At 41.5% G+C, this 11,455-nt stretch overlaps 1 protein-coding gene and 1 pseudogene across 1 annotated transcript; one reads left to right on the forward strand and one right to left on the reverse strand.

Moving 5' to 3' along the window:
• Positions 1–614: 614 nt before the first annotated feature.
• LOC132253447 (S-locus-specific glycoprotein S6-like) lies at positions 615–1,814 on the forward strand. The gene is made up of 5 exons (XM_059735534.1): positions 615–655; positions 765–802; positions 942–1,136; positions 1,270–1,502; positions 1,755–1,814. The coding sequence occupies exons 1-5, from the start codon at positions 615–617 to the stop codon at positions 1,812–1,814; spliced, it is 567 nt and encodes a 188-aa protein (XP_059591517.1).
• A 2,681-nt stretch (positions 1,815–4,495) lies between these two features.
• On the reverse strand, positions 4,496–5,144 carry LOC132253325 (elongation factor 1-alpha-like; annotated as a pseudogene).
• Positions 5,145–11,455: the final 6,311 nt, after the last annotated feature.

Raw genomic sequence — 11,455 nt, forward strand, 5'->3', positions numbered from 1 at the left:
CTAAAATTAATTTGGGCAGCCAGCTTTGATACAGATTCTATTCAAACATATATCTGTACTCTTTAATTGTAGTACTCTTTTAACAACCAAAGAGATTCAACTTTCCCAGGTCTCTCCCATGACTCTAGGCCTTGTGAGCAACAATTTCTACAATCTCCAAATTTAGGGGTCAATTCCTCACTCCATGGATGAAGTGCTCACTGACAGAAAGAAAGAAAGAAAGATCATTGATTTTTACCTATTTTATTGGGTTTCTTCCTTGGATTTCTCCAAGTAATCAGAAAAATGAATTTTGTATGATTAATTAATAGAGAACCTTGGTTTGATTTTTTAGCCCTGTTTTTATTGGATTTGTATGAATTTTTATCGCTAGGCATAGATGGGCACTCAACAAAAAATATTAAGAGTTGGATTTGAATATATTATTATTAAATTTGGCCAGCACAACACCTCTTATATTTTAACCCCACCTCAAGTGACTTGTGCCAGCTTGCAAAAAGGAAATGTGGTCCTGATGGGGATTTTTTGATTTTTTTAATGGATTTTTAATAAAATATTTGTAAAAACAACAAATACATATATGGTACGTGCAAGCCCCCAACGGAAATGGGACTATGACTCGCCACTCCACGATTTATGGGCTGATTAATCTCCGGTTATGAGTTATTGGTAGCATGAAAGTTTCTGCCAGAAGGTGGTCTGTCAATCTTGTTTTCTTGCTTATTTCTTCAGGTTTTCAATGGGAATTTGCTGATGATTTACAGATACAATCTTACAAGGTCAATGTTGTTTCATTCCCATGGTATAAATACCTTTTTATGTAACCCTAATTTTAATATAGTGAAAATCCTCTTTCCGTGGACATAGATAATTAGTCGAACGTTAAATCTTTGTGTTCTTCTTTCTCATTTTTCTATTTTTCGAGATTAATTATTGCACAGATTCCAACAGTCAATCACTCACAACCTCTCAGACCTTCATATCTGCTGCTGGTGACTTTGAATTAGGATTCTTTTCTCCTGGAAAGGCCGCAAAATACTTTGTGGAGATATGGTACAAGAAAATCTTAGAGCGAACCATTGTGTGGGTAGCTAACCGAGACTATTGGATTCACAGATCCGTCCGTGGTTCTTACGGTCAGCACATATGGTAACCTCGAGATTTTGGAGGGGAAGTTTTCTTACAAGGTGACAAGCATATCATCAAACAGCAACACTAGTGCCACCCTGTTGGATTCTGGAAATCTTGTTTTGAGAAATGGCAACTCAGATATCTTATGGGAGAGCTTTAACTATGGACGCACTCCTGCCGGAATGAAACTTGGATATGACAAAAGGGCTGGAAAAACATGGTCATTGGTGTCATGGAGGAGTACAGAAGATCCTGGTCTAGGAGATTTCTCCCTGGAACACGACCCGGATGAAAGTAGTCAGATTTTTAACCTGCAAGGGCCCAACAGGTTTTGGAATAGTGGGATGTGGGATGGGCAGATTTTCAGCCAGGTTCCTGAAATGCGTTTATTATCCTTTAATGAGAATGAGAACTATTGCGCTTACTCTCTCCATAATTCTGCCATTAGAAGCAGAGTGGTGCTAGATGTGTCAGGATGGTTAGACAATTGAATTGGCTTGAAGACACAAATCAATGGGATTTATTTTCAGTTCAACCAAAAGCACAATGTGAGGTTTAGGCTTGCTGTGGGCCTTTTGGAACCTGCACTCGGGATTCTGTTGAATTTTGTGAATGTTTGCCAGGTTTTGAGCCCCGCTTCCCTGAAGAGTGGAAACTGCAAGACAGATCTGGAGGGTGTGTGAGAAAAGCAGATTTGCAGTGTGTGGACCCCGCATTTCGGCTCAGTGCGTTTTCCACTCGATGGCGAGCTCGACTCTTATTTTGAAAAATTGATTTGGATTAAAAATGACTTGGAGTCGCCACTTATTTTTGTTTTATTTTTAAAGGGTAAACAAAATAAGAAAGAAAAACCCTAAGTGTGACTCCTTGTTTTGGAAAAAATGGTCTGTGAAAAACCGGATCGGGTTCGGGGGTCAGGTTACTTATCGGGAAGGTACGGTAGAGACCGTAGCACCCCTCTAAATCCCTAAATTTGGGTCTCTACTAATAAAGTGAAACTGACGTGGCAATCGAATAAGAAAGTCAATGGGTACTCACATCAATCATGCATATATGAGAATCAGAATATATATAGTGAATGATCAGAATGAGTGAATGCATACCTGGGCAGCAAACAGCAACGCGCTATCATGGAATGAGGTTAGTGAATAAACGCAAAATGATTATATGTATATCAAGGAACAGAGTAAATCGATCACACATGGCAAATGAATCGATCAATCAGTCAATCAATCATGAAATCTCATATGTGGGGCCCCCACCAAAGCCCATTCTATTTTGCACGAATTAGTCCCGCAAATTCCATTATTCTGGAATTATGAAAATAGCATTCGTGCTTATATAAAATCAAGAGAAACCGAAGATTATTTGAAACCCGAAGAGAATTAAAACTGTTAGAGAGAAAATTGGATTTTTGAAATTTATTTGAAAATTGGAGTATTGGGAATTAAATTTAAGAGTTGGAAATTTAGGATGTCAGACTTGAAAGAAATTAGAATTTTAGAAATCGGAAATTAAGTTCGGAAATTGGGATTCAAAAAAATGTTTAAAAATGGAATTTTGAAATAAATAAATGGAATAATAATAATAAGGACAAAAATAATGATTAAATAAATGAATGGGAATGCTGGAATTTTCGAAATTGGAAATTAGATTTGAAGGCATAAATTTTAAAGAATTGTTTAAAATAGAATTTTAAGATAAATAAACAAACTATTAGTGATTAAATTAATGTGAATATGAGAATTTTCAGGATTAGGAATTTAATTTGTAAATCTGAAGTTTTAAAGAATTGATTTATAATGGAGATAAAATACTAATGATTAAATAAATTAATGGGAATATAGGAATTTTCGGGTTTGGGAATTTAATTCGGAAATCAGAAGTTTTAAAGAATTTTGATTTAAAATGGATTTTCGAAATAAATAAATAAAATACTAATGATTAAATAAATTAATGGGAATATGGGAATTTTTGGGACTAGGAATTTAATTCGGGAATCAGAAATTTTAATGAATTGTTTAAAATGGAATTTTTAGAATAAATACATAAAATAATAATAAGTAAATAGATTAAAGTGAGTATGAGAATTTTCGGAAATTGGAATTGAATTTTAAAGATCGAAATTTTGAAGTATTATTTGAAGGTTGAATTTTTATAAATTGGGCTTTGAATAGGTATGGAATGATGATTTTAATTGATGAGGATAAAATTTAGGCGAATTGTAGAATTTTTATGATTGAAAAATTAAATTAAGGCATGAGATTTTTGAAGAATTAGATTAGATAGATAGATGAATATATGATAGTAATTGATGATCATAAGATTTAAACGAAAATTTGAAGAATTAAATTAAGACATGAGATTTTTGAAGGATATTTGAAAATTGAAGTCTTAGAGATTATTTGAAAATGGGGTTTTTAAGAATTAAATGTAAGAATGAGATTTTTAGAAATTGTAAAATAGATAAATATAGAATAATGTTACTAATTAGAAAAACGATATTTGAACGGATGAAAAGTGGATGGTGAAATTTGAGATTGAAGATTAAATTAGGGAGTCAGGATTTTGAAGAATTGAACTTTAATGATTGGGTTTTTAACGAATTAAATAAATGAATATAGAATATTAATAATAGTAATAAAATAAGTAAGCGTGAAAATTGAGATATCAGGAATCGGAAATTAAATTCGAAAATCGAAATTTTGAAAAATCGTTCGAAGGTGTAAATTGGAAAATGAACGGATAAATAGATAAAATAAAATAATAACGATAGAAGTAGTAAAGATTTAATGGACGAATGTGAAAATTGGATTTTTTGAAGGTTAACTTTTGGGAAATTGAGAATTCGGAAATTATTTGAAAAACGGAAACCTGGAAAATTAGATTTACGAAAAGAATTTTGAGGAATTAAATTTTGAGAGTGAAGATTTTGAAAGTTAAATTCGAAAGTTAAAAGGGGAACCGGAAATTAAACTTTGGTTTCAAATATGAAGAATTTGCATAAAATAAACAAATAGGTAAACGAATAAATGAATAATCTAAAAGGGGAGTGGACGTTAGGGAGATGGGCCAAAGCTGGCCATGTAAGACCATGCAGAGTGGAGTCCCGAACTTGGGGATTTGTGAGGCGGCAAGAAATAAAGGATTTTCAATACGTCAAACTGACAACTCCACCAGCTGTTTGAACATCACTGGTTTGTGTTTCCCGTAGCTCGGGTTCCACCTCTTCGACACCTCACCACCTAATACTCCTGGAAAGGTCGCCGCATTCCCGTTCAGCACCATTTAGTCTTGAAGCGCTGATGCATCGGACCTATACACCCACAAATCCACCATCATAGACGGCGGCAAGGGCGGAACCTTCTTGCTTTGGTGGCTAGAGAACCACCTTAATGACCGCATCAAAGACAGTCTTCACGTTCTTGATGACTCCAACAGCAACAGTTTGACGCATGTCACGAACAGCAAAACGACCAAGTGGGGGACTCGGAGAAAGTCTCCACCACCATGGGCTTGGTGGGAATCATCTTAACAAACCTTGCATCACCATTCTTCAAGAACTTGGGCTCTTTCTCAAGCTCCTTGCCAGGTCGCCGGTCAATCTTGGTCAGTATCTCAGCAAACTCAACAGCAATGTGGGAGGTGTGGCAGTCCAGAACAGGGGCATAGCCATTTCCGATCTGACCCGGGTGGTTCATGATGACGACCTGGGAGGTGAAGTTGGCTGCCCCCTTTTCAAACCTCTCGATAACATGCTTGTCAATATCTCCAAGCTTGCAGATCAAGTGACCAGGGAGGGAACATATGATGTGGAAATTGGTCTTGGGAAGAAAAACAATTTCTGGGTGACCCCGAGGTATTTGGTGGTCCAGGTTAAGGTCTTCAATGTTCAGTAGGTCCAAATTGACACCCTGATTCAGATTCTTCTGAATGAATTCGAGTTGGGACTGAGCGGATTTTTCTAAACATCCAAGAGATGGCACAATGGGGTCCATCCTCAACTTTCTGGGCTTTCTCTTTTGCATCTCTCAGCATTTCATGAGTGTGGTTCACACACTTTACAGGTATCCAGAATTTTCGTTTGTATGAGAATCGAGCTTCTCATGGGGCTCTCCCATAAATATCCCAACCAAAATGATCAACCCAACTGAGATATCCAACACTTTGAACAGACCAGAAACAAAGGAGAACAATCGAAAACAGAGTACAAACAGAGCACAAAAGAATGAAATAAAACGAACCAGTCAGACAGCCACGTTTCATATTACAATCCATGTGCTTAAACGAAGGTAAGTGAGATCAATAAATTTTAGACAAAGACCCAGGCATGATTTAGACATTTTATAGGAAAGCTGCAACAGAGACAGCTCATACCCGAACAAAACTCCAGGAAATGTGAACCAAGAGATCAACAACAAGTTATACTAAAAAAACAACAATAATAGAGAAGGAAAATGAAGAAATCCAAAATAAAGAAATCCATGTTGGCCATACCTGAACCTCTCTGGTAGTGCTTACTCAGCTCCCTCCTCTATAAGCTCTCCCTCTCCTTCTCGATTCGTCCTCCGCCTCCCAGAAAAGCCCCCCCTTTCTATCTCTCTGTCTTCCCTTTAGCTTCCGTTCGTGTCTTCCTCAGCAAGCCAGCCGTATCCCGTCCCCTCTGCCGCCCAAAAACTCTGCCCTCTCTGCAGCCTCATAGCCCCCAAACACAGCCCTCCCATCATGTCGAGCCCCGGGAAAATAAAACTTAAAATTCAAAAAAAAAAGTCCCTCTTCCGGGGGTCTACAAATATGCCCCTCTTTGATAGAGTTCACGAGTGTAAGGAATGTGAACACTAGAGTGAAAAGGAAGTGTGAAAAGTGAGTGAAATGAAGTGAACTCTATCGAAGAACAAAGAAAAGACCCCCGAACCCGAAAGGTACAAGCAGAACACAAACTCACTCGAGGCTCTAAAATTCTAAGAGAGGCTCAAGGCGCCTCGAAAGCTGCATCGAGGACCCAGACTCCCTCTAAGACATCTCTACAGGTGACTCAAGAGATCAATGTCAAAGATGAGTAACGGTCGAACCACCCTGGAGTACGAGATGAATATGGGATAAGCACCGGGTAACGAAGTGAGGAAAGCCGAGGACGAATGCAAAACCCTGAGGGTAAGATGTGCAATGCCAGTGGACATGAACGCCAGGAGTTGTGACTCTGGATGACAAGACCGACTCTAGGCACTAAACTGAGAAAATAAAAGCTCTGGAAGCCAAACCGAAAAGCTAACTCTAAACACTAAACCAAGAAAATAAAAGCTCTGGGAGCCAAACCAAAAACTAACTCTAAAAGCTAAACTAGAAAATAACAGCTCTGGAAGCCTAAAAAGACGACAATGATGGCTCTGGAAACCTAAACGAGACGACAGTAATGGCTCCGAAAGCCTAACAAAAAAAAAAAAAAAAAAAAAAAAAAAAACTAACTCTAAGAGCTAAACTAGAAAATAACAGCTCTGGAAGCCTAAACAAGACGACAGTGATGGCTCTGGAAGCCTAAACAAGACGACAGTGATGGCTCTGGAAGCCTAAACAAGACAACAGTGATGGCTCTGGAAGCCTGAACAAGACGATAGTGATGGCTCTGGAAACTTAAACGAGATGATAGTGATGGCTCTGGAAGCCTAAACAAGATGACAGTGATGGCTCTAGAAGCCTAAACGAGACGATAGTGATGGCTCTGGAAGCTTAGACGAGATGATAGAAATGGCTCTGGAAGCCTAAACGAGATGATAGTGATGGCTCTGGAAGCCTAGACGAGATGATAGTGATGGCTTTGGAAGCCTAGACGAGATGATAGTGATGGCTCTGGAAGCCTAGATGAGACGAAAGTGATGGCTCTGGAAGCCTAGATGAGACGAAAGTGATGGCTCTGGAAGCCTAAACAAGACGACAGTGATGGCTCTGGAAGCCTAAACAAGACGATAGTGATGACTCTGGAAGCCTAAATGAGACGATAGTGATGGCTCTAGAAGCCTAGATGAGACGAAAGTGATGGCTCTGGAAGCCTAGACAAGATGACGGTGATGGCTCTGGAAGCCTAAATAAGATGACGGTGATGGCTCTGGAAGCCTAAACGAGATGATGATAATGACTCTGGAAGCCTAAACAAGATGATAGCAATGGCTCTGGAAGCCTAAACAAGATGACGATAATGACTCTGGAAGCCTAAGCAAGATGACGGTAATGACTCTGGAAGCCTAAGCAAGATGACGGTAATGGCTCTGGAAGCCTAAACAAGATGACAATAATGACTCTGGAAGCCTAAACAAGACGATGATAATGGCTCTGGAAGCCTAAACAAGATGATGGTAATGACTCTGGAAGCCTAAACAAGATGATAGCAATGGCTCTGGAAGCCTAAACAAGATGACGGTAATGACTCTGGAAGCCTAAGCAAGATGACGGTAATGACTCTGGAAGCCTAAACAAGACGATGATAATGGCTCTGGAAGCCTAAACAAGATGATGGTAATGACTCTGGAAGCCTAAACAAGATGATAGCAATGGCTCTGGAAGCCTAAACAAGATGACGGTGGTGGCTTTGGAAGCCTAAACAAGATGACGGTGGTGGCTCTGGAAGCCCAAACGAGACAACAGTGATGGCTCTGGAAGCCTAAACAAGAGAACAGTGATGGCTCTGGAAGCCCAAACAAGATGACAGTAATGGCTCTGGAAGCCTAAGCAAGATGATGATAATGGCTCTAGAAGCCTAAACAAGATGATGGTAGTGACTCTGGAAGCCTAAACAAGATGACAGTAATGGCTCTGGAAGCCAAAACAAGACGACAGTGATGGCTCTGGAAGCCTAAACAAGACGACAGTAATGGCTCTGGAAGCCTAAATGAGACGATAGTGATGACTCTGGAAGCCTAAACAAGATGACGATAATGGCTCTGGAAGCCTAAGCAAGATGACGGTGATGGCTCTGGAAGCCTAAACAAGATGACGATAATGGCTCTGGAAGCCTAAACAAGATGACAGTAATGGCTCCGGAAGCCTAAACAAGATGACGATAATGGCTCCGGAAGCCTAAACAAGATGACAATAGTGGCTCTGGAAACCTAAACAAGATGACAGTAATGGCTATGAATGCCAAAACTGAGAAGCGATGATGGCTCTGAACGCCACACTGAAAATAGTGATGATGGCTCTGAACGCCAAACTGAAAATAGTGATGGCTCTGAACACCAAAACTAAAGAGCGATGATGGCTCTGAACGCCAAAACTGAGAAGTGATGATGATGACTCTGAACGTCAAACTGAGAAGTGATAACGACTCTAAACGCCGAAACCGAGGAGGGGACTCTGAATGTCGATCTGAAAACCGATGATGACTCTGAACGCCGAAACTGAGAGAAGTAGTGATGATGGCTCTGAACACCGAAACTGAGAAGTGATAACGACTCTGAACGCCGAAACTGAGAGAAGTAGTGATGATGGCTCTGAACACCGAAGCTGAGAAGTGATAACGACTCTGAACGTCGAAACCGAGAACGCGACTCTGAACGTCGATCTGAAAACCGATGACGACTCTGAACGCCGAAACAGAGAGAAGTAGTGATGATGGCTCTGAACACCGAAGCTGAGAAGTGATAACGACTCTGAACGCCGAAACCGAGAACGCGACTCTGAACGTCGATCTGAAAACCGATGACGGCTCTGAACGCCGAAACTGAGAAGTGGTGATGGCTCTGAACGCCGAAGCTGAGAAGTGATAATGACTCTGAACGCCGAAACCGAGAACGCGACTCTGAACGTCGATCTGAAAACCGATGACGACTCTGAACGCCGAAACAGAGAGAAGTAGTGATGATGGCTCTGAACACCGAAGCTGAGAAGTGATAACGACTCTGAACGCCGAAACCGAGAACGCGACTCTGAACGTCGATCTGAAAACCGATGACGGCTCTGAACGCCGAAACTGAGAAGTGGTGATGGCTCTGAACGCCGAAGCTGAGAAGTGATAATGACTCTGAACGCCGAAACCGAGAACGCGACTCTGAACGTCGATCTGAAAACCGATGACGACTCTGAACACCGAAACAGAGAGAAGTGGTGATGGCTCTGAACGCCGAAACCGAGAACGCGACTCTGAACGTCGATCTGAAAACCGATGACGGCTCTGAACGCCGAAACCGAGGATGTGACTCTGAATGTCGATCTGAAAGTCGATGATGGCTCTGAACGCCGAAACTAAGAGAAGTAGTGATGATGGCTCTGAACACCGAAGCTGAGAAGTGATAACGACTCTGAACGCCGAAACCGAGAACGCGACTCTGAACGTCGATCTGAAAACCGATGACGACTCTGAACGCCGAAACTGAGAGAAGTAGTGATGATGGCTCTGAACACCGAAACTAAAAAGTGATGGTGATGACTCTGAACGTCAAACTGAGAAGTGGCTCTGAACACCGAACTGAAAAATGTGACATGATGACTCTGAATATCGTAAACCGTGAATGAACGGCGGCTCTGAACGCTAGACTGCAAGGAAACAATGTGGGGGAAATATGCCCCAGTGTGGCATGCCGCTGCAAATCTCAAACTGCTATAAATGGCTAAAAGGGGCTCTACGAGTCTCGAACGATGCACCACTAAGCGATCATGTCAATGAAGCGCTCAGGAACAACGGTCAGTGAGGCGAATACAATATATCTCGGCCGAGTGATGGAGACCGCGACGGACATGTGAGAGAACGATCGCCTCCATGGCTAAATGAGGGAAATATGCCCCAGTATGGCATCAAATGTACTCGATCTGCCCTGATGACCCGAGAATAACACCATGGGGATGCATAAAAGGCCTGATGTGTACCGCACTGAAATGATGACGTGGGGATCTAGGCACTCGACATAACCCCATCCGACTATATCAAAGGGTATGAATCTGGCTGAATGACTCAAAAGAGGCTCCTCGGAGTAGCCGGACAAAATGAGATCAAACATCGACCCGGCATGTATCTCATAACCGTGGATGATCATGTAAACCAGTGGGGATCTATAAATCTCGATCAAGATGGGGAATGTGCCCCAATGTGGCATCGAGAATGCAATACGTCGAAAAATCAGATGAGCTCAGGTCATCCATGCCTGGCTAGACGGCTCTCGATAGGCTCCACTAAGGAATCATCGTGAGGATAGCAAATATATCATCATCTCTACATACATCTCGCCAAATAAGGCTAGGCACGCGACTCCCTCATGATCTGTAAATCTCATCCGAACCGAAATATGCCCCTGTATGGCGTCGAAATGTATGATAAGTCGGAGATCAGATAGCATGGAATCATCTATCCTCGAACATGTGACCTCTGCGAAGATCCGTAAAACTCACCCAAAACGGAAATATGCCCCAGTATGGCATCAGGTGCGTGACAGGTCCGAAGAACAAATGTCATGAAATCATCCATCATCGCACATGCGACCTCCATGAAAGTCCGTAAATCTCATCCGAAACGGAAAATATGCCCCAGTATGGGCATCAGATGCACGACAGGTCAGAAATCGAGCGACACGAAATCATCTGTCATCGAACATGTAACAATGGTCGTCCAAATCCATAACTGAATCATGCACACATGCCCAAAATGTACCTCCCAGGTGGAGAGGCATGATGGAATCCAAGTGTCGAGAAGTGCGGACCCGGCTGTGTGGATCTCAGAGGCTCCGTAAGATAAACGATCATGTCCACGTCTCGATGAGCATCCAGTAAGTGATGGTTGCGCAAGTCCGTGAGGATCCATGAACCTCTAAATGAAATGGGATATGCCCCAGTGTGGTACCAGAGGTATGATAGGTCAAAAATCAGGTGACACCAAATCAATCATCATCAAACTCACGATCCTGGTAATCCGAACACAACTGAATCAGACCTACACCTCAAAGAGGCGACTCCCAGAAGAAGAAGCATGACAATATCTAAATGTCAACCAGATCTCAATCACCTGTCCGAGTAGAGGCTATCAAAGACGACATCTGATCCCACGGCCTCAGGGTGGTCTTAAGACATGGGACGTAACGTAGGCTAAGGTGATAGGGTAATAGAAATGAAAGGAAACTAGGCCCAAATACCCGATGATTAGAAAACCATGCCCTCATATATGAAATGCAACATGTATAGTGAACCCCATGAGCCATGGACCTGAGGATGCCTAAAGTGAATATGATATCGATAAGGAGACAAATGAAACGGGATGAACTGATAGTGATATGTGTAATGATGATGCGAAATGAGCATCGAACCTGAGATGGGTCGCTGTAAGGAGAGAATAAGATGCGAAGGG

Source organism: Vitis vinifera, chromosome 19 (assembly GCF_030704535.1).
Source record: "Vitis vinifera cultivar Pinot Noir 40024 chromosome 19, ASM3070453v1".
Lineage (NCBI taxonomy): Eukaryota > Viridiplantae > Streptophyta > Magnoliopsida > Vitales > Vitaceae > Vitis > Vitis vinifera.